The sequence below is a fragment of the Barbus barbus genome (assembly GCF_936440315.1).
Source record: "Barbus barbus genome assembly, chromosome: 42".
Taxonomy (NCBI): Eukaryota; Metazoa; Chordata; class Actinopteri; order Cypriniformes; family Cyprinidae; genus Barbus; species Barbus barbus.
The window spans coordinates 7,915,089-7,940,381 of NC_136720.1; the positions used below are offsets into that span (position 1 = coordinate 7,915,089).

At 37.5% G+C, this 25,293-nt stretch overlaps 1 protein-coding gene across 1 annotated transcript in view; it reads right to left on the reverse strand.

Annotated features, from left to right (window-relative positions):
* The window catches only part of LOC306861757 (copine-8), a 118,482-nt gene that overhangs the window by 59,716 nt on the left and 33,473 nt on the right, over positions 1-25,293 (reverse strand). Inside the window, exons 2-5 of the mRNA XM_079404218.1 lie at positions 22,879-22,919; positions 15,267-15,313; positions 14,198-14,301; positions 2,380-2,419 (exon numbers count right to left, since the gene is read on the reverse strand). Coding sequence (XP_079260344.1) covers positions 2,380-2,419; positions 14,198-14,301; positions 15,267-15,313; positions 22,879-22,919 — 232 coding nt within the window. The remainder of the gene's footprint in view (positions 1-2,379; positions 2,420-14,197; positions 14,302-15,266; positions 15,314-22,878; positions 22,920-25,293) is intronic.

Genomic DNA, 25,293 nt, shown 5'->3' on the forward strand with positions numbered 1-25,293 from the left:
TTTGGTTTTTCGGCAAGGTTGAATTGTTTTGAAGAGCTTCACTTTGACCTGAATATAGGAAGTTTGTGGAATTGAGTTAGAAGTTATGGATTCGTGTTTAGAGTCTCGCAAAAAAGAGGCATAATTTCAAGAAATATGTTGAAGCAATCGAGAAAAACTGTAAATGCTGTTTTTACTAAATGCATTTAGACTTAGGGGTAGGGCACTTGGGATTGCATTTGCATCGTGATACTGCTTGATAATTGTAGAAAAATTCAATGCGTTTTACATAATGCATTCTGAGCCAAAGATGCAGCAAAAAGGTAGCACAATGGTGATTTAAATGCCTTTTATTTTTCTTAAATGCATTGACACTTACATATATGACGTTTCTATTGCATTTTCAGTAAATAACCTGCAATGAATAGTTTAAGTCACTGTAGATTTGAAAATGCATTCTGAGCCGTGCACGCCCCCTAGCTGTCAATCATTACATCAAGGCGGGGCTCGGCAACAGGACGCATGATAGGTCAATATTCACCGTTAACCAAACGCTTTTCACCTGCCTGAAAATCTCTCACCGTTTACACTCGGATTGATGCACATAAGCAAACAGACAGTGCTATTCTACACTTATTTACTACCTTACATTATATTTTATTACTCTTTTATTTTTAATCCGGAAAATAGCACGTGTTCCGTGGCACCTGAACAGGGACGTGCAGAGAGTTCCTCAGAGGCAGGGGCTCAAATGTAAAAAAAAAGGGGGCAATGTGAGAAAAAAAAAAAAAAAGCTTGCGGTCAGTATTTTTTTTTTATTTTTTTTTTTATAGTTTTTATTCAGCAAGGATTGTTAGAAAACATCTCTATTTTGAATAAATGCTGTTCTTTTTAACTTTTTATTTATCAATGTTAAGCAGCACAACTGTTTCCAACATTGATAATAAATCAGCATATTAGAATGATTTCTGAAGGACCATTCATTGAAGACTGGAGTAATGATGCTGAAAATTCAGCTTTGAATCACAGAAATAAATGATCTTTTAAAGTATATTAAAATAGAAAAACATTCTTTTAAATTGTAATATTTCACAATCTTACAGTTTTTCTGTATTTTTGATCAGATAAATGCAGGCTTGATGAGCATGACACTTTCATAATGCTGCATAATTATCAAAAATGCTAATAAAGTCCTTTCACGTCACCATTTCCCCAGCCTACACTTCACATAAAAGGCCTGTAGGTGGCACTTGGGCTTCATTAACTATGAGAGTTTCATGAAATAGTAATCGGTGTAGGATATCATGCATAAATATAAGTGAATTGAATAGCCTACTGATTACCATTATTACGACTTTTGTTTTGTGCAGTGCTTTTGTAGTCATTCAGCATCCATTTTCTCAGCGATGTAATTTGATTTATAAAATGAGACAAACCACAGATCCAGATCGCTCCACAAATAAGCTCGTCATTTTCTACCGATTTATGAATAAGAACGGAAAATGACTGCTCCACTTGACATTATTGTCCAATGAAATTTGAACTTGTGCCAGATCATGATTGTTTACATTACAAACGGGCATTGATGAATTATGTAATATTCTAAAATATATAATATATGGATTTTTTTATTAAATTGACACACTAGCTTTGATTATTGATGAAAAAAAGTTTAAAATATTGTTTGGTTTATTTTTTCCTTCTGTCGACCCACTCACTGAAAGAACCTAAGAATATCAGTCAGTCAAGCAAAGCGCACGCAACCCATAGCAACACCTCAGATTGACAATTATATAAAAATAAACAGGAATTTTCCGACTTTTGAGCGAGTAGTTACGATTTTGTACACACTTTGGCTAAGAATGTATTTTGAAACTCTCATTGCATTTTGCTACAATTATCACGCAGTATCACGATGAAAATGCAATCCCAAGTGTCCTACCCCTAAGTTTAAATGCATTTAGTAAAAAGAGCATTTAAATGATAATGTTGCTAAAGTTTTTGCTTGGACATGTTAAACATATCTAATCAGTTTGGATGATACATTTTCAGTTTGCAACTTATAAAGCTTTAAAATATGTTTTTAATTTGCATATTAAAACTAGTGTAGAAAATGTCAAATTTAAATTATATAATAGAATTTTCATTCTGCACTAAATGTTGCACATATGGTATGGGAAAATGTAAATTTAAATACAGAAATACATGGCCATTTTACATATTGCATTGCCATTTTGCATATTACATTGCAAATTGAATTTTGCTACACATATGCTTCCATATTACTGCGGGGTGAGTGTGTATGATGGCATCCTAAACTTCATAATAGTCTAGACTAGGTCAACAGAGTAAGTGTTTATAGAGTCTAAAAAGAAACATGGAGCAGTTTTTGAAACTTACATGTTTTGAAAGGTTGGTGCTCTTGGAGTCGACATCATACCTGTAAAACAAAAGAGAAGGACATATTGAGAAGGACATATTGATAACTTTTGCATTTATTGCTTATATCATGTCAAATTACTAGCTGGCCCTGAATGCTTTGATACATTTACTTTTAACTGTAGCTCCTGAAATGAACTGATTCATTCCACACATAGCTTGCTTTAGCGTTTCTGTTTATAAATTTGGGCAAGTGGCTATTTTTTTTTGCACTGACCTCACCCCTCCTTCTGGGACTGCTGCCTACTTTTTGAAAATGCTGTCTTTGTAGGCATCTCACAGGGGTATATGATAATGCTACTTTTTAAAAAATATTTGTATGCAAAGGACTGCAATGTCACACGGCAACAGATTTGAAATGATTTGGTCTGATATTTATGCATGATTTACCTTTTTTTTTTTTTTAAATAGGAGTTCTAATCTCTTTGTTATAACTAAGCCAAATCAGATATAAACCCAGCTGCGTGTTAAGCATAATAACTGACTTTCCCTTTCAAATTTGACAAATTTCAAAACCAATTCTTGATATTCTCTTTCATTTAACCTGCACTGATACGTGTCTGAGTGTTTTAAATGTATGAATGAGGTGAATATGTTACATAAGAAGTCCCAAAAGGGACTGTGATGTTCCATTCAGCTATACATCTTCACATTCATAAATACTGAATGACCCCAGAATGGAACAAAAACATACATTGACACAGGCTTAACCCTGTCACCCAAATCCTGACACACACACACACACACACACACACGCAAAACTAGCCTGCTTTCAAACTCAAATACACAGAAGTGCACACAACCAGACCTGATGAAATTGAGATTTGCTCTTTCTCTAGGGAACAAGTTTACACCCTTGAGGGAGCTACAGGAAGGAGGGAAACTAATCAGGAATAAGGGGTCTTGGCAGAGGTGCAAACTAGTTGACATTAATGAAGTATCAACATAGTATATTGAGCACATTTAATTGTATTTTTACTTTCATTTATTTACCGGTATCTCTGGACATATTAAACAAGATTATTCAGCATGGTATTCTACAGAAAAAAAGTATTTGGTTTCAAAATATTTGATCAAAATGTACTAACATGTAAAAAAAAATATCTCTGAAATGGCTTGTTGGTGAGGAAAAGTAGCCTTCTGATTCAGATTTGTCACACTATAGAAGTTCAATTCTTTGCGAATACTGCTTCTTTAATACATCTTTAACACTTTGTCGAATAAGCTTATGTCTTGAGTCTCTTTGGGTAACCGTTCATGACAGTGGGCAATCAGTTTTCTTGGCAAAACTCTTCTGGCTCCTTCAAGACAGTTCTCAACTTAAACCTTATTTCTAAAGCACTTCCAATCCCATAAGAACCAAAGTGCTGTACAGGAAGAATAAATAAAATAATAAAAACAGACATAAACTAATAAGACACAACGTACAAAGCATTTTCAAAAGCTTTTTTTAGTGCACTCTGAAATACACTATGTAGGAGCCTTGGAGGTCCAACTGAAAAGGCCTGATCACTTTTGCATTTCAAGCAAGGAAACACTATGTGTAATTGATCATATGAACACAGAGACCTATTAGTTTGATGCAGACTGATTAAATCAAAAACATTCTCTGCTGCAAAGCCATGCAAAGCTTTGAAAGCATATAGCAGCACTTTGTAATGGATTCTGTATCGTACAGGTAGCCAGTGAAGATTTATAAGCACAGGAGTAATGTGTTCTTTCTTCTTCAAGACTGTTCTGGACCCAGAAATAATTAGCTGCAGTGACATCTACAACCCGAATTCCAGAAATGTTGGGATGTTTTTTTTTACATTTAACTAAAATGAAAACTAAATGAATTTCAAATCATATGAGCCAATAGTTTATTCACAATAGAACATAGAGAACATAACAAATGTTTAAACGGATAAATTTTACACTTTTATCCACTAAATGAGCTCATTTCAAATTTGATGCCTGCTACAGATCTCAAAAAAGTAGGCACGGGGAAATAAAGAGCTCAAAAGGCAAGATATTTTGAAAAGATTCAGCTGGGAGAACATCTAGCAACTAATTAAGTTAACTGACATCAGGTCTGTAACATGATTAGCTATAAAAGGGATGTCTTAGAGAAGCAGAGTCTCCCAGAAGTAAAGATGGGCAGAGGCTCTCCAATCTGTGAAAGAGTGCGTAAAAAGATTGTGGAATACTTTAAAAACAATGTTCCTCAACATCAAATTGCAAAGGTTTTGCAAATCTCATCATCTACAGTGCATAACATCATCCAAAGATTCAGAGAAACTGGAGAAATCTCTGAGCATAAGGGACAAGTCCGAAGACCTTTGGTGGATGCCTGTGGTCTACGGGCCCTTAGACGACACTGCATTACTCATAGGCATGATTCTGACATTGACATTACTAAATGGGCCCAGGAATGTTTCCAGAATCCACTGTCGTTGAACACAATCCACCGTGCCATCTGCAGATGCCAACTAAAGCTCTATCATTCAAAAAGGAAGCCATATGTGAATATGGTCCAGAAGCGCCGTCGTGTCCTGTGGGCCAAGGCTCATTTAAAATGGACTGTTTCAAAGTGGAAAAGTGGCCAGACGAATCCAAATTTGACATTCTTGTTGCAAATGCATACGGTATGGACAGCTTGCATGTTTTGGAATGCACTATGAATGCTCAAAGGTATATAAAGGTTTCAGAGCAACATATGCTCCCCTCCAGACGACGTGTATTTCAGGACAATGCAAAACCACATACTGCAGCTATTACAACAGCATGGCTTTGTAGTAGAAGAGTCCGAGTGCTGAATTGGCCTGCTTGCAGTCCAGATCTTTCACCTATAAAGAACATTTGGCACATTATTAAACGAAAAATACATCTAAGACAACCACGATCTCTTCAGCAGCTGGAAACCTATATCAGGCAAGAATGGGACCAAATTCCAACACCAAAACGCCAGAAACTCATAAACTCGATGCCCAGACGTCTTCAAACTGTTTTGAAAAGAAGAGGAGATCCTACACCATGGTAAACATGCCCCCGTCCCAACCATTTTGAGACTTATAGCCGGCATCAAATTTGAGATGAGCACATTTTGTGAATAAAATTATAAAAATTTCTCAGTTTAAACATTTGTTATGTTATCTATGTACTATTGTAAATCAAATATTGGCTCATGTAATTTGAAATTATTTTAGTTTTCATTTTATTCAAATTTAAAAAAACGTCCCAACATTTCCGGAATTCGGGTTGTATCTAGCACTTCAGGACATCTATATTTGTCACTTTAAGCCATTACTGTGGTTCTTTTGCATGTTCCAGTATGTTTGAAGTAATTGTCCTGTGGGCGAATGAACTGAACTCTAAGCCCCATCCTCTTGCATACATGCATCAGGTCTTTGCCTCAGAAGCGTCCATCCCCAAAGCTTGAATCTGCCACCACCCTTGTTCACGCGAGCGAAATGTTCTTCTCAGTTTGATGTGCTGTTAGGAATATGCCAAACTGAGGGCTGAAAGCTCTTCAAATAATAAACACACTTTTATCTCAGAATCTTCTCCCTAACTGAGGCTCTCATAAGCCCTTAGGAAATGTGTAGTGGCCAAAAGTATGTTGAGCACAAGCAGCAGATGTTTAATAAACCTTCTTTTTCCTCAGTCTTGTTTTTATTTGTATCAAATTACATATGGCGTATGCTTTAACCTTAAGTATACCTTAAGTTCTGTCATGACAACTCTCGGAGGGATTGGCATGGTAATGTACATGACAATGTTAATGTATTTGGTCTTGGTGGAATAGATCTGCTACGCTGCTGCTGCGGCAGAGCAAGTACCGAGACTTGCTACTGCCCATACATCCACAACATGCTGCTGTGAGCATGTAGTAAATACTGCTGCTGCACATATAACACATATGAACAACCCATATAGCATATATGAATCACCTCGTAGCAGATCTATACAGGTGGAGCTGGGGAAGGTGGAGGGTTTCTGAAGTTTACTGCCACCTGCTACAGCAAACAAAAGCCAGGTATTTGAATATTGAGCAGTGAGCTCATAGTCTACAGATACAGGAGAAACCAATCAGCTGTGCCATGTGATAAAGATGTCATTAGGTCAGATTGAGTTAGACCTATCGGACTGCACCAAGTAGAGTTTCATGCCAGAACTCTGTATTTCTACACTACAAAAAATGATTTTCTTACTTAGAAATCCTTCTTGTTTTAAGAATGTTTAGATATTTTAGCTGGAAACAAGACAAACAATCTAAGTAAGAAAAGCATTTTTGCAGTGTATTGGTCTACATTGTAATGATTCTTCATTCCAGACATGCAGTTAGGGTGGATGTTCGGTTTTTCACATCATCTTCTCAAAAGTAAACCTCTCTATACCTTCAGATATATTTCAGCCTTGTAACCATTCTCAGATTCTTGCCATGATTCCATGGTTTGAACTTCAGAATTCTGATTACTTGACCTTCATGGAGTATTTTATTCATTGAAATGGATGAGAATGCTCCCAGACAGAGGTCCATTTATTCATACAAATGTACTCAAATCAAGCAGTTATATGACTTGGAGAAGAAGGATTATTTTATACCCAATTATCCAAGTTTGTTACAGTAATGTGGTGAATGTTTATTATGTTCTGTTCTTTTCTCAAATTAGTGCAAGACTTTTATATTATTTTATTCAGTTTTCTCATTCACCATCATTTAATCACTCACTAGCTATGCTTGGAAATTTCCATCTCAGACTGTCCAAACTGACATTGAAAGGCTCCTTGTTCCCAGAAGTCAAGTGCAAAGTCTCATTTATTACACAAACAAAACTGATTTTTTTCCCCCCAGACATTACACCACTGAAGGCAAACATGATAGAATTTATATCTATCCTCAGAATATTTTTTTCTTAAAAAAAAAATATTCCTCCTTAATGCCCTAAAATGGTCAGTTAACAAACTGCAAATACAATTCATAGGTCATTTTTTATTCATTAATTTATTTTTCCCAAAATGTACAGAATAAACTAGTGCCTGAGGTAGCACTACTGGGTTCTTTTTACCAGGATAAATATATATGAAGCAGGAGACACAAGGTGCAGTCACATTTGCCATTGTTTGGAAAATTTTCAATGGCTAAATAAATCCAGTGATTTTTATAGGAATCCAGATGACTGGGAGTTTTGCAGGAGGGCAAAAGATTTCCTCGGGCAGAAGTTTGTCACTCTGATTCATTAAGCCACCTTTCCACTATCTCCGACGAACGACAAGCGACAGACCGGAAGTCATTCATTTCCAATTGAGAGTAGTGCGGGAGCTGCGTGGAGTTCCGATCATATGCGTATGTGGAAAATTCGGATCCGATTTGAGCTTTGGGTGCGTTAAAATATTTGAACTTCTGCGGCTAGACCGTATGCGAACGCCCGACCGTATATGAGGTATTCTATTAAAGACTATGAGCGTAAGGTCAGAATTACCAATATTTTGTTCACTTTAACATTATTCTTTAAACACTATTTCAGTAAAATGGTGTTGCTTTATAATAATTATGGCAGAAATAATTATTTTATAATTAATAAATCATTATTTACATTGATTAGCCCCATAAAACCTACTATGTTTATATTTTGGGCATCATCATTTGTGACGATGCATTCATACATTAATTATATTCATTAAAATTATTAATTTTACCATTGGTGAATATGCTGAGGTGACGGTTGCTGCACGACCAGTACCATTAGGGGGAGAAATGCGACAGTCGTGTCCGAATGTCATGTGCAGTGGAAAGGCGGCTTTACACTGACCAACAGAAACCTGTTTAGTTTGAAATTTTACTTCAACATAACTTAAAATAGTTACAAATTGCCATGAGATTGTGTTGACCAATTCCATTATGTCGGTGCCAATAGCCTCGTGGGCAGCATGCCGACATATAGCACCATTGCATTTCTGGTGTCCCAAGTTCTAGTTCTGGCTTGTGGACCTTTGCCAATCTCATCCCCCTCTCTCTCCCCACTTTGCTTCCAGTCTAAATACTGTCCTGTCACAATAAAAAGGCAAAAATGCCAAAAAATGTATTTTTAACACTCACAACACCACTAATGAATTACGCTATAAGGACTTGTACAAAACACAAACAGACACTCTTGCTCTCCTTCCCTGAGAAACAAGTGTCAGACAAAGCATAATATGTATACACGTAGAGACGCTCGGCGTAGCCATCACAGCGGATTGTCTGCTGTCTGCCCACACACTCAACAGACCCTGAAGGGAGCAGCACACAGCTTCCCATTCACACACTCTGACTAAACCACATTATGCTTCTCCCTCCCAACACTATTTATAGCAACACATGCTGATGCTGATGGGAATCTGTCATTCTAACGCACACAAACACGCAGGCAGAATTCAAACAAGCAGCACTGAAACATGACACATGTATCATAAACTGCATTGCTAATGCTAGCATTTGCTAAGATTAAGTGAGATCAAAATCAATACAGAGCAACAGGTTGGCTGCATTGTGGGATTGTCTATAGGGGAAAAAAATAGTAGTAGCCTGTTAGAAAATTGTGATCAGTGCTGCCTGTAGAAAACTTGTTTTGATGTTGTACCAGCATGGCTGCTGGTTTGAGCTGGTTTAAGCTGGTCAAGTGCTGGTCATGTGCTGGTCCTGAGCAAAAGCTAGTTGACCAGCACATGACTAGCTAAAAACCAGCTTAGACCAGCTCAAACCAGCAGCCATTCTTCAAAACATAACTAACCAGCATATACTGTTTTTTTCAACAGGGGTGACGCTAGGGTGTTATTGATAGTTTCCAGGGTGTTGCTAGGTGGTTACTAGGCTGTTCTGAATTATTTTTAACTTGTTGCTTTGCCAATGGTTTCTTGGGTATTGCTAGGTATATTATCAAACACACCTTCTTGTAATTTTCAAGCAATCCTGAAGACATATGGGCTGTGTTCCACTTCACTTTTAGACACACACTCAGTAACTTCCCTAAGCACTTTCCCACAAGGGAATTCCATGAAGTGGACGAGGGAGGTTTAATATGGTCATATGGTTTATACATCACCACCGATTTAATTTTTAACCCTACCCCAAACAACTGACAAAATGTAAATAATAAACTCCATAGGCGTTTCAAAGTGATAGTGGATTTTAAGTGATCAAGAACTTAGGATTTTCCAATTCAGTCCGTCAGGTTCTGCCAGTAGTAGGCACTTGTGCAACATTATCAATGACATAAATCTGAGTCAACATGAATGTTAGCGAGGTAAGAGCATAAAAAACAAAATTAAATGCAGCCATGTTAGACTTTTCAGGTGTGTTTGATGGGATGTATATAGGTAAACTCTGCAGGACTGTGGCCCTCAAGTTTTAGATGGATGATAGTGTTCTGGGCTGCGTTTCCCAAAAGCAACATAAGCTTAAGTACATCGTAGACTTATTGAAACCAATGGAGCTACGATCAATCTAGGCTTATGATGCTTTGGGGAAACGCAGCCCTGGATGGCTGCTACCAATGGAGCTATGATCAATTTAGGCTTATGATGCTTTTGGGAAACACAGCCCTGAATGGCTGCAAGAGAGTTCTTGATGATTCTAAGGCAGGGTTTCATCTTTCCCTTGAGGGCCGCTGCCCTGCAGCGTTTAGCTCCTACCCTGATCAAACACACCTGAGCAAGCTAATCAATGTCTTCAGGATAACTAGAAATCACAGGTAGGTGATCTTGGTCTGGGTTTGAGCTAAACTCTACAGGATTGGATTTGAGGAACCCTGTTCTAAGGCATTGCTGTGCAGTTGCTAGTGAGTGCTGTGTGGTTGCTGGAGCACTGCCAGATGGTTGTTATGGTTTAGGGGTCTTTGCTAAGATAAACAGACCTGAACCAGCTAAATAAGGTCTTAATAATGCTGCGTTCACGCCATGTCGCAATTAACGTAATTCCGAGATGACAACGCATGAAATTTTACTCATAGCTTTCCATGTCCTGCACTCTGAGTTAGCACCTAAGTAGTGCCTAAATGAATCTAGTGGCGGTCAGGTGGTACAGTCACTGGTCCAAATCGTAACTCTCAGAACATTCAGAGTTTACAAGTTGTATTTAAGAGTTCTGAAGCCTGTGAGGGCTTTGCCGTTGATAGTGTAACCATAGAAACACATAATTCAGCTCTGAGTAGCATGGTACGTGTTGTCATCTCGGAATTTCGGTAATTACGACATGGCGTGAACACAGCTTAAGCATATCAGAAACTTGCTGATCAGGAGCAGGATTGGACACCCCTGTTCAAGATGTCTTAGATTACATGTGTCTAGCTCTGCTCCTGGAGGGCCACTGTCCTACAGAATGTAGCTCCAACCAGCTTCAAAACACCTGCCTGGAGGTTTCTTGTAACCCTGAGAAACTTTATTAGCTGATTCAGTTGTATTTGATAGGGGTTGGAGCTAAACTCTGCAGTACAGTGACCCTCTAGGAACTCAATTTGACATCCCTGCTCTAGATAGTCCAATCCCGAACCCTAGATGTGTGCATTAGTAATGGTGATGCTTGCCCAAGAAAGCTTGCAATGAAAATCAAAATCCAAAATCAGAGATGGGAGACTTTGAGCTGGGCTTTAATTAGATTATGGTTTTATGAGGGGAGTTCACGCTTGCCTGTTTCTCATCACGAAAGAAGAACAACATCATTAAAGCACAGACATCATGAATCATTCTCTTCTGCCCTGTCACAGTGCAACGGGGAGAAAAAAGACATAAAAAGAGAGAGAGAACAAGATAGAGGACAAGAATCTCTGAATCCTGAAATATATCTAGGGTTACATATAGCACAAATTCTTATATATCTATTTATTGTCTCTGTGCCTCTTCCATTCGTTTGTGGGGCTCAGTCCCCCTTGTTGTCATGGCGACATGCCATGTCATCCTCATCAGCGGTGCTTTGGTTTCGCTATCGTCTCGGAGGCACTGCCCACACGACCTCGTGACCCCTCTCATGTCTGCCGCAGATTTACAGACCCAGTATGACAGGCCGTCGAGCGGGGACACCGATCCACAGAGACAACACACACACACACACACACACACTCTGCCTACAAACATACACACTCATACTGAAGCCTAGAGACACACATAAATTCCTCACACACATTTGGGCCAACGGATACAGAATGACTCATATCTGTTCTAAAATATACCCATAAATGCCTAAATATACAGACACAAACACATTTAGACTGACACAAAATAATAATAAATATTAGCAAACACGCACATTCACAAATGAACATGCGCACAGGCCAAATTTATAATATCTGTTGCAAAGATCCATGATTTGGACACACATGCAATTTGTTTTTTTTATCCCCTGGTAAATTTTTTATTGTAATGTGGGATGCAGCTATGCAGATTTAAAACTATTAAAAAAAGTTTGTGCATGTTATTAATTAAAAATATTAATTTAAATGAAGCTGACAAACATATGATTCAAATTTGCATAAAATTAGAAAGTTGCCATGCAAATAACTAAAATAAATTAAGTTGAAGTACTGAATCTACTAAAACTAAAACAATAAAAAAATACAAGCACATTTCACAATCAAGAAAAAAATCAACTAGGCTTACAAGTAAAATGAAAATACTGAAAATATAAAAATTAAAGCTAATTTAAAATATGAATAAATACTATGATAGTATTTAAATAATACTAAAATAACAATAATTATTTTCATGTCATGGTCAATAAATGATAAATGACTTTTACATACTAAATAAATAAAAGTAAAACACTAAAACTAAAAACAGCCATTTTAATCGCATCACAAAATTATAATGTAAAGTATTTAAAATCAATACAAGCATGCACAATGTTGAATATCACATATAAATAATACTAAGAAAAAAAAAGTTGAATACCTGCTGATAACTAATATGGTACCATAATGCATTACATAGCCTCTTAAGGTGACCCTAAATACTAAATACTAAAATCCATATTTCCACAATCATAGAATGTCAGTTTTCCTGTAACTATACACTGTAAGGCCGTGTTCACACTTGGCGTCTTTTTTGTCTAGAAAAAGTTGACAAGAGCGTTTTTTTAATGAAAAACAAAGCTGGCAGCGTCTGTTACAAATAGCAGCCGAGAGCGTCTTTTGTTGCCATAGCAACAGCTGCAACAGTAGCCTAGCGCTGTGTACTGGAGAAATGTCAAGAAAGAGTAAAAAGTTGGCTCTTGCGTTGACTTTTGAAGTTAACGGGAAAGAAAATGTCGATTCACAACGACGTTTGTGGGTGCACGACATTATACGGGGAAGAAACCAATATGGTGCTTACAACAATTTAGTCCAGGAGCTCCGGTTGGATGATGCACGGTTTGCGGCACCTTCTCCATTTTTCTTCTTGTTGTTATGGAAACAACAGATCTCGCTACTCGCTTGTCATTGGTCAGCTGTCAAAAAGGCGCTTGACGTAGGGCGTTTTTTTCAGAAAAGTTGAACTTTTTTCAACTCGAAAAAACGCTCTGAGCTGCAGAAAAAGACGCCGGCGGTGGCATTTTAAAAAGCGCTCAGGACTTTTTTGAAAACACGGTTTACTCCATAGGATTATAATGTAAAACAGACGCCAGCAGCTTTGAAAAAGACGGCCTAAGGGTACAAGACCTTGACCTGTGTCCATAGAGTGTTGCCCACACAGTGTGATTCGTGCTTATAAAAGCACACAAAACATATCTTGTCTTACAGTTATCTTATGGTTGGATTTACAGTAACTGACACATCTGTTGCTGAAGCGTGACTCCAGTGTTTGATATACAAATATATCGTGCCTAATAATAACCTTACTATTCAAGTTCTTCTCGTCAAAGTTGGTTTCATATTTACAACAAGGATGAAGTTTTCATGGGATTTAAGTCACCCACCAATTAATTTGCACCAAACTTTCTTTAAAACACTTAAAACTAACTAGTGCATTGAAGGTGTGGGCTGCTGAAAAATCTGAAACAGCTGACACTTCTAAATATACAATTTATTCTTAATCTTGAATATTACTGTATTTTTAATTGTACAACACATACCACCTGCCCAAATTGTAAACAAACTGCCAAACATAATGCATATAAAAAAGGCAAATTCCAATATTTAAGCCATAATACCAGTAACAACTTCTTTAGCTCAGACAGTAGTAAATGGAGCTAGCAACATCACAGTCATGGGTTTGATTCCTAGGGAATGTATGTACTTGTAGTGTGCTTCACAAGTATATATTTAGTAAAAACCCTAATTGTAGATAACATATTAATGAAATAAAGGCACTTGTGTTTATTTAGAGTAAGTACACTTCTGAAAGTGCCAAAATGTCAAATAATTTTTTCTTTAAATTACATTTATGTAATGAAACCATTATGTATTAAAGTCTATTGTTTTCATAATAAGCACTCCTTTTAAAAGTACACTAAAATTTACTTATTTTTTAATAGGGCTGATCAAATTTATGGATAAACGCTGAATGAATGTAAACAACTAAACAACAAATTGTTTCTACATAAACTTTACACTTTCGCTCTTTTCTTATTCAAACAAACGCACAGTGGAAAAATTAATATATGTCATTCTGGGATATCAAGAACAAGAGTTCATTCCAAATTTTGTTTAACTCAGTACAGTTTCTAATACATAAGAGTCAAAACTCCCAAAGTTGTGTGAACCCAGAGCAGTTACGTGTAGATGTGGCGAAACTGAAGGCTTGTGTAAATGTAGCTGAAGTTAAAGGAATATCTATTGGTACTTACAGATCAAACTTTAGGTTCTGTCTTTCTTCAAAGAAGTAGTCCAATATGAATTTTCGCACAAAATCCGGGTTCAAAGTGTTATCAATAACTTCAGTCCGCCCAAACTGAAAGAACAAAGGAAGGTCAGCTGAAATGATTTACATCAACATTTTTCCATTGAACTGAAATCTATAGAGCAAAACACCATAAAATGTATAACAGTGTTTTTTAGTGAACTTCTAAACTTGACTCAAAATGACTTAATGTGATTTAAAATAATCAACAAATATAACAATAACCTATACCAAATATTTCTTAAAACATTTTTTTCTCTTAAAAAATACAGGGTTTTCTCAGTCTTAGAAAGAATGAATATATATACCAATTTTAAAAGTATGATTTATAAATCTGGAAAAGCCATGTAAATTAGTAAAAAATAAATAAATGCCATTTATTACAATCTCTAATCAAAAATACCAAATTTGTATATACAAAACTAAAACGTAACATTACTTGTGTAATTAAAATGGATGGAGCGACTGATCCTTTACAGATATTTTAACCAGTTCTAGTTCTAATTAATTTACATTAACCAAGCTTATATAAATGTTTTGTAAACAGCAAATACAAGTCCCTGTTTACTGTGTATACCTCCCACATTCCTGCTACCTTCAACGTCTTTAATATGGAGGTCAAAGAGGCGCATGACAGCATTGAGAGGTGTGTGAAAGGGACGTTTTAATGAGCCGACTTGAAAAGTGAGCTGACGTTGTCTTGATATAAGCATGGGTGAGAAAGTTATTACATTCCCTGGATGGCTTATGATATTTCACCAGCTAGTGATTGAAATTAATAAATACACAGCCCTCTTAATGGTGCTTTAGAGAGCCTGATATTTCCTCTGATTAGCTGGGAAGGCAAAAATATGAAGAACTGATAGACACAGAAAAAAAAGAGCGCCAAAAATAATTGAGATTACTATTCTGAGAATATTCCAAGCCCATATTTACATGCATGAATATTTATGAGACCAAGGGTCTGCCAGGCCCTTCAAGGGGTCGACACGACTGGGCCAGATTGCTCCGCTTACCTCTCGCCACTCTTTGTTGCCAATGCCCTGGGTGTACAGCACACAGACTGTGGAGAGCAAAGAGAGAGAGAGATTGTGTTACACAAAGGCAGATCATTTTTTTCAAATGCCAGAAGACCCGCGACACTCTTAACTCAGACGCACTTTGTGTAGGGTGCAATCTTGCGTCTACTCTACTGTGTTTGCAGAGAAACAGCTTAGAACCAGAGCAATGGAATGCGATGAGATACAAATCTCACTGGATGAGTTACAAAGCTGTTGTAAACCAGCCAGTATCCAAACCTCTATTCATTTCTGTCACAAAACGAGACATTTCTGAATGACAGAATTTTCATTTATGGATGAGCTATTCCTTTTAATATGGCAATATCTTCATGTGCCAACTAATCGATGATGGATGGATGGATGGATAAAACAAGAAAGAAATGTACATTCGGTAGCACTTTATTTTAGGATCTCTTAAATTGCTTATTAGCATGCATATTACTAGAATATTAGCCATTTATTAGTAGTAATTGAGCATATAGTAATGCCTTATTTTACTTGACCTTATTCTACATCCCTAATGCTACCCAATACCTAAATTTAACAACTACCTTACCATCTATTAATAAGCAACAAATTAGGAAGTTATTGAGGGAAAAGTCACAGTTAATAGTGAAGTTAATCCATATTCTATAGTTAATCCCTATACTAACTATACTATAATCCCTTTAATAACTATTAAAGTTATCACTATACTATACATAGTTAATCCCTATACTAAAGTGTCACCGTACATTCATACATAAATTTTAAACCCTTATGACTTTCTTTCTCCCATTAGGAGATGTTTAGCATACATTTTCCATACAATGAAAGCAGATGTTGACCAGGGTTGTCAAATAAAACAACTGCTATAAATCATCATAAAAATAATCTGTATGACTAGAATTCTGTTTCAAATCTTCCAAATCCTTAAGATTAATTTGTGTGAGGGAGGAAAATTCAAAGTTGCTATTCAGTGAAAATAGGACAATTAGACAAAAATACGAAAAAAAATCTTCATTTTTAGGTGGACTTTCTCTGTAATTTTAAAAGTATTTGTGTACATTATTGATTTCAATTTAAAATTGTACACTTAAATGAAGACAACAGACACATTTGTTTAAATTAATGTACACTCACATGACATGAAAACAGATATGAGTGGACTAGAAAAAGTAATTTTATCCTAAGGGTAGATCCCCTTATGGTGGTCATCATATTGGGATCACATGACCAGCTCTAAACTACTCGCTTGATAATAGTAACCATCCTATTAAATGCCACTTTAGGTTTGTAGGATAAATGAATCCATGTTGTTGTCATGAATAATAGTGTGAATAGAGTATTTCTACAGTGGCATTTGAAAATGCTTCGTTGCATCCACACCTGTAGATGACACTATAAAGTAGGATGATGACAATATAATGTTAATATATCATGATCCTTTTTCTCATGATATTGCATTGATAGTTTATATGCTTGTTTCAACTTTTTATTTATTTATTTATTCATGTGCATATTTCCTACAGTTAAAAAAAATTATATGGCAGCTAGTTTAAAACACTCACTAATAATAGTGTGGATTATTCATACAGGAGAAGTTCTCACTCAGACAGATTTGTTCTTAACCTTGTTCTTATGTTAATGAATTTGGAGTATTCTAAATCGGTGACCGCATGCTTGAGGCGTAAGCACCTCGCAGCTCAAGCTTTTATGCACCCTTTCCCTTTCTTACTTTTTTAGTGTGTGTGTGTATAGGCCTACATAATGAAGTATATTTAAGGTGAAATGTTCAGACAAATAACATAGTATGACACAAATAACACATTTATAAGGCCACTTTACACTTTATAAGTATGTTTTTTCATATATGTGGTTTGGAATTGTTGAATATGTTTGTAAAAATGTGAATATGCATTTTCATGTGTACGGTTAGTAAACGTATGGTGAGACCCAATGTCCTAGAGCTGTGGAAAGAGATAAATGAGTGTGTGCAATACAAAAACATTAAGCCTAAGGCGGTGGTGGGTGGTGATGGCGCAGTGGATAAGACACATGCCTTTGGTGTGAGAGACCCGGGTTCGAATCCACTGTGAGACACCAATGTGTCCCTGAGCAAGACACTTAAACCCCTAGTTGCTCCAGAGGCGTGCGACCTCTGACATATATAGCAATTGTAAGTCGCTTTGGATAAAAGCGTCAGCTAAATGAATAAATGTAAATGTAATGTAAATGTAAAGGCGCAGCTACTGAAACATGCAACAGACAGTGGCAAAACGGTTTTTTATAACTGAGTGTGTGTACATTTTTCTTTATGTGTCATAAGGATAATTGTAACACTAAGAGACTGGGCCAACAGTACTCAGCATAATTAAGATGGGGGCTCAGCACAAGTGCCCGCTTACATGAATGCACGAACCCTGTCAGCGGCCCAGGAAGAGCTGACGTCTGTTTAGATCAGCTGACCAAGAACAGGACCAGTAAACAAATGGCAATAATATGAAAATAAAAAGACACTTACAAAACCTCACGCATAGCTAATGCAATGCATGAAAGCAAAACAGGTGGAAAAGTGGACAAACAATCTGAAAGAAAAGAGAAAGCAGGCAAGAAAAAAGTGAAGCAGGACAGTAAGACAAGGACAAACAACAGAAGTTCGTAAATCAATACAGATAATGACAATAATAGCAGAGTGATTAAAAGCAGAGCATTGTTCCCTTTTATCATTTATTGTCAAAAAAAAAGTTTTTTCTTTTTCAATTTTTTGTTTATTTATATTTACATATGTGTATTTTTTTATTCTCATCTTATTTTTATTGTCTGTGTGTTGTTGTTGTCTCTGTGAACTGGAAGCGTATGACACTAAAACAAATTCCTTGAATGCGCAAGCATACTTGGCAATAAAAGCTCTTTTTAATTCTGATTTATTTTTCTGTTCACTACTGTCACACACACACGTAGCATAAAAGAAAACATTAAAGACTTTCAGTGCTTATTGTTCTTGAAATCAAAGAGTTCTTTCAGTGACTCAGTCTCTGCCTCCTGTTCGTGAATAAATACACCTGATCAATAAATGTAGAGTGTTTTCAAAGACATAGCGTCAGAATTGAATGAATATAGTGATAAAGTATAATAAAGTCTATAAGAATGTAGAAAATGAGTCAATAAAGACTAAACAAGTCAATAAAGAAATTAGCAAAAAAGTTGGTAAATGATAAAGAAAATGTTTGTGAATGATTGAGAAAGAGTGAATAATTAAGGGAATGAATGAATGAATGCAAGCACATCTTGAGTTATTACAGTTTTTTACAATCATTTTTGCACTAATAACAGAACCTACATGTAATTTTTCAAAACTCTGGGGTGGGGTGGTTTGAGTTCAGGGCTCTCACAGCCTGGGGGAAAAAGCTGTTGAGCAGTCTGGCGGAGCGGGCTCTGATGCTCCGGTACCATCTTCCTGATGGTAGGAAGAGACTGTGGGAGGGATGGGTGGAGTCCTTCACAATGCAGTTGGTTTTGCTGGAGCACCGTGTAAGGAAAATATCCAGGATGGAGGGGAGAGGGGCACCGATGATCTTTGCAGCTGTGTTCACTGTCCGGTGGAGTGTCTTGCGGTCAGGAGCACTGCAGTTTCCGTACCAGACAGTGATGCAGCTGGTCAGCACACTCTCAATGGTGCCCCTGTAGATTGTGGTGAGGATGGGTGGAGGGAGACTTTTCAGCCGGCGGAGAAAGTGTAGGCGCTGTTGTGCCTTTTTGGAGAGTGATATGGAGTTGGTGGTCCAGGTGAGATCCTCTGTGATGTGCACCCCCAGGAATTTAGTGCTGCTGACTCTCTCCACAGTCGAGCTGTCGATGGTCAGTGGGGGGTGGTCAACAGAGTTTCTCCTTAAGTCCATCACAACCTCCTTTTTCTTCCCCACATTGAGGGACAGATTGTTAGTGCCACACCATTCAGCCAGCTGTGCCACTTCCTCTCTGTAGTGCGTTTCATCGTTGTTGCTGATGAGACCTACCACTGTTGTGTCATCAGCAAACTTGATGATGTGATTGGAGCTGAACTTGGCAGTGCAGTCGTGGGTCAGCAGTGTGAAGAGCAGCGGGCTGAGCACACAGCCTTGTGGGGCACCTGTGCTCAGTGTTGTAGTGCTCGAGGTGTTGTGGTCGACACGGACTGACTGAGGTCTTCCGGTTAGAAATTCCAGGATCCAATTACAAAGGGAATTGTTAAGGCCCAGCAGGTTTAGTTTATTTATGAGCTGTTGTGGGATTATTGTGTTGAATGCCGAGCTGCAGCCAATGAACAGCATTCTAACATAGGAGTCTATATTTTCTAGGTTGGTAAGAGCCAGGTGGAGGGTGGAGGAAATTGCATCGTCCGTAGAACGGTTTGGACAGTATGCAAACTGGAGCGGGTCGAGTGTGCACATCTGTCAGCTGTGCAGCACAGTCTCTCAGAACACGGCCAGGTATGTTGTCAGGACCCGCAGCCTTGCGTGGGTTAATCCTAGATAGGGTCTTCCTTACGTCGGCTGGAGACAGACAGAGCCCCCGGTCGTTGGGAGGTGTGGGCGGTTTTTGTGCAGGTGTGTCATTCTGCATTTCAAACCATGAATAAAAGTGGTTGAGTGCATCGGGGAGGGATGTGTCATCATCACAGGCCTGTGGTGGGAGCTTGTAGTCAGTGATGGTCTGAATGGCTTGCCACAGGCTCCGTGTGTCTCTGCTGTCTGTGAAGTGGTTGTTGATTTTTTTGGGCATATGACCGTTTTGCATTTTTGATGCCACAGGACAGATCGGCTCTTAATGTTTTGAGGGCTGCTTTATCTCCTGATCTGAATGCTTCATCTCTGGTCTTTAGCAGCCCACGAACCTCTGCTGTCATCCATGGCTTCTGGTTTGCACGTGTGGTGATGGTCTTGGTGACTGTCACTTCATCAGTGCACTTTTTGAAGCAGTCACAGTTTCAGTGTACTCATGCAGGTCTGTGTGGTTGTTGTAGGTGGCTGCCCATTCATATTTTTGGATGAGACAGGCCATGACATGGATGAAAGGTTGAGAGCCCAGCGGTTGAGAGGGGCCCAGAACGATGTTCGCTGGGGGCCTAACCACCCCACACTGAATGTGATTTTGAGGGGACCCATAGCAAAATCAGTGCAATGGGCCCAGAATTCCTAGCGACGGCACTGAGAGCAATCATGGTTTCAGGCCCATCCACAGTTTATCACCTTGTATTTACCCCATATTCCCCTTTCCTTACTGTAACCCGATCTGAGGAGTTTTCTCCACATGGAGGTGGAAGGTTCACAATAGACCTCACAAACAAGTCCCTCTTCTCCAAGCCAAAGATGATATGTGCAATGATATCAATGGAGACCGATGTCAGGCCTGTATTTGCCATACCAGAAGATTTTTTCAAGATGTTTACATAACTAATGAAAACATCCATTATGATGTGGATGAGAATCTGTGGCCAAATCCACAAGACAGGGTTGATAAAAACATAGTGCAGTGAGGGACACTCCAGTTGACATTTTACTGTAGGCCTAATGTAGTTTTTTCTTATCTTTTTTTTCTTATTTAACGTTTTTTGAAAAACCTGTTGTGTTGATTGTCATAAATCATTTTCAAATTTAGTTTAATGATTCCAGTGTCTGTACTTTTCTCTCTAGTCTATTACAATGATGTATGAATGTGTAGAACCATAATGAAAGCTGCATCATGTTTTGAACAACTATATTTAATGATTATACTAACAACTACACATTGAAACTATGGGTATCTTGTGTGTTTGTGATCTAAAGTAATGTTCCTATGATATTTCATATTAAATGAGTATTTTGATCCAATGCTTCTGCAAAATTTAAGGCTTCTTTAAAGATATGAATGCAATATGCAAAGTTATGAACATTGGACAGCCTGTGTTACAAATAATGACTATTTTGCGTTTTGTGTCTAGAGTTTTGAAAAATTACATGAAGGTTCTGTTATTAGTGCAAAATGATTGTGAAAAACTGTAATGTGTGAATGAATGAGAAAGTAAATTACTATTTACTTTACTAATGAAAGAACTGGAAAGAGTGAAGTGAATACATGAATGAGTGAATGGATGTGTGAATGAGTAAGACAAATAAGTAAATAAATGATTGTGAGTGATTGGTCAATGTTGAGTAAGTGAATGAATCGAAGAGGGACTTAATGGGTGAGTGAAGGAGAGTAGAAACAAGTGAGTGAGTGTGTGAGTGAGTGAGTGAGTGATGTCAATCAAAAGTCAACGATTAAATGATTCATTGCGTGAAAGGGTGAGAAAGTGAATGAATAGGTGAGTTTATAAGGTTGATTAAGAGAGTGAGCGAGTGAATGCAAAGGTTGAGTAATGATTAAATTAATAAGAAAGAAAATTAATGAGTGAGTGAGTGAATGAATGAATGAATGAAAACTAACAAATTATAAAGTGTTGTCAATGAGAAGTCAATGGTTAAGTGATTCAGTGAGTGAAAGGGTGAGAAAGTAAATGAATATGTGAGTTTATTAGGATGAGTAAACAGGGTGAGTGTATGAGTGAATAAATTAATGAATGCAAAGAGTAATGAGTGAATTAGAAAGAAAATGAGTGGAGTAAATGAATGAGTCTATAAACAAATAAATGTGAGCAAGAGTATATACAAGTAAATGAGTGAGTGAGTGAGTGAGTGAGTGAGTGAGTGAGTGAGTGAGTGAGTGAGTGAGTGAGTGAGTGAATGAACCAGAGTAAATAAGGGAGTGAGTGAATAAATGAGGAATTTAATGCGTGAGTGAGTGAGTGAGTGAGTGAGTGAGTGAGTGAGTGAGTGAGTGAGTGAGTGAGTGAGTGAGTGAGTGAGTGAGTGACTGATTTATTGTATGGGTGAAAAATTATTCAGTAAATGAATGAGTGACTGTGTAACTGAATATATCAATGAGTGAAAATGTTTATCATTAGAAGTTTGAATGAAATCATAACTGAATGAGTGTCTAAACAAGCACATAAACGAATAAGTGATTGTGTATTCTACCTATGCAACATATTTGAGAGTAGCTAAGCCATTACAAATCATAAAAATATAAATTAATAAATATGAATTCTTACAAAACAGCCAAAGTAGTTTAACAACATCAAATATCATCTCTCAGGCAGATCTACTCGCCTGTAGTTTTGAATTTAGATTATTCTGATATCCGAGACCAAATGTGTGACATTTAAATTTTCTCCTCAGAAGGACTTTGTGGAGTTGGAGGCAAATATTACAATAAGCAGGCCGCCCACAGCGTGTCTATATCTGAGGCCCGTGCCACATTCAGAGCTGAAGCTTGGAGGCTTTACTTCACACAATAAGTGCGAGAAAAGGCAAACTGAAAGCAATGAGTCATGTGATTGTATAAGCTTTGCGACAGTGAAGAAAGTCCCCTCTTAACAAGGCTGAAAGCAGTTGATCGTACCGTCGTATATGAGGTCATAGTAAACCATGGCATGAGAAATAATTTTGAATATTTTTCAGGGTTTGATAAGTATATTTCATGGTACAGTATGCATTTGAGCAACAAGGGAGAAGAAAGATATTCTTACTTGGATCTGATTTGGAAAATGTGTCTCTGTCAAGCAGGTTTCTGTAAAAAAGAAAGAAATATAAAGAGTTATAAGTATGCATAAAAACTATGCGACAGACAAACTGGAGCTTAGAAAAGGATATAAAAGGTACAGTATTTTTTTTTCATAATGCCAAGATCCTCTGTGTTAGTCTGTGTAATTAATGTTACATTTTAGCCAACAACCTACAGATAAAAAATTTAAATATCAATTAAAATTAAAAGCTAATGAAATTTTAGACAGCTGAAGAAAGCTACTAATACTGACATCCAAAAAAATGAATTTTTATACTTCAAAACTAGGCATATGCTGAACAAGTGTCATCACAATAGCTTGTTCATGATTAAAGATATAATACAATAAATTAGAGCACAACAATTGCCCTTCTGTTACAGCTGACCCCAGTCTCGTCTCCAGATTTACGTTAATAGCTAATAGAAGATGTGGCTTGGCCTTCGCAAACTAATTACGACAAACTAACAAAAATTGACAGCCATTGAAAATCTAGTTAACTGGAGAATGGACCATCATAATATTATTTACATTGAAACCACCACAACGGTAACACTTTAGAATAGGGAACACTTATTCAATATTAACTATGACTCAATAAATTTGCTGCTTATTAATAGTTAGTAAGGTAGTTGTAAAGTTTAGGTATTGGGTAAGATTAGAGATGTAGAATAAGGTCATGTAGAATAAGGCGTTAATATGTGCTTAATTACTACTAATAAATGGCTGATATTCTAGTAATATGCATGCTAATAAGCAACTAGTTAAGAGACCATAAAATAAAGTGTTACCTCTATGCATATACTCTATACATATAATCTATACATATTACATATACTATTTACCATATACGGCTGGTCTGCCATCAAACACAATCAAACCTCTACAAATGATTCAGAATCCAGTTGACTGATCTTCAACGAGCCCAAAAGAGCGCGTTACACCTCTCTTCATCTCCTTGCACTGGCTACCAGTGGCAGCTCGCATCAAGTTCAAGACACAGATGCTTGCATACAGAACTACCACAGGCTCAACACCCTCCTACTTCCACTCACTATTACGAACCTACATCGCCTCCAGAAGTCTGAGATCTGCTAGTGAGCGACGCCTTGTGGTACCATCACAGAGAGGCTCAAAATCACTCTCCAGAACATTCTCGTTCACCATTCCTGGCTGGTGGAATAATCTTCCCACCCCTATCCGGAAAGCCGGATCCCTGTCAATCTTCAAGCAACAACTGAAAACTCATCTCTTTCGGCAGGACTTGACTTCATCCTAAACTCAAAAAAAAAAAAAACTCACTCTTTCCCTCTATCTTTCTCTCCCTCCCTTACTAGCTTGTACTTATTTGAACAATGACTGAGACTTGGTGTTACGAGCACTTCCTCTGTCTGATTGCCTCTTCAAGATGAATCGCTTTTTGTATTCCCCAATTGTAAGTCGCTTTGGATAAAAGTGTCTGCCAAATGACTAAATGTAAAATGTAAATGTATTTTAAAGTTACAGTATCCTGTTTAATTCTAAGAGCCAGATTTGCTAAACAGGACAAATTAGCATGAGAGCACAATTCCAAAACAGCGCCGATGGACGTGGAAATTTATGTGGGTGATCTTTTGACAATGTGCAAATTAAAGAACACAGACGCAACATATCATTTACATATCGACCAACGCAAGTTACCAAGCGCAGCGCAAATTAGCGTAGTCGCAAATAACCAGAGCCAATGCTCATCAGGTACGGGTGATCTACTTACGACATAGGCCCAAAATAGTTTAAGACATGTTTTTTTGGGGCGTTAAACATTAGTAAAAAACGTTAGTAAATTGTGCTGCCTGATTCATTTTTAATACTCTCCTCACATAGTTGTGCTTTTGAAAGAGAAACTCCTACAAAATCCATATTCAATAAGGTCAGGTGCAACTCTGTCCACGCCTTTCCAGTGCTTATTCTTCACAGCGCATCTTTAATAAATCCTGACATTACTATTTTAATGCCAAAAGACGTTTTGTGCTGGTGCAAGCTGTAAGTAAATCTGGCCCTGTGTGCAAGAGAGAGGCTAGAAATGAGGCTTCAAAATGTTTTGGTGCACAAAACTTGCATCCTAAGTAGACAGTGAAGTATAAACAGTGCAGTATATAGATACATTAAGGTAGACGGTCAAGGTAAACTTGGCAGGCGCAGCAGGGAAGATCTGAAGTTCCGCAACTCGGCTTTAGTAACTGTGCATTAGTGCAGGTTGTGAGGTAAATTATTGTGTCAGTGGTGGGTTCTGAAAGTCTGCCCTGTCCTCTCTGATAAAATCTTGAGTTTAGGGCAGAGGTTTTCCATTCCAAGGGAATGAAGAGATTGTGCTGAGGGATTGTAAATAAAGTCTTTCTGATC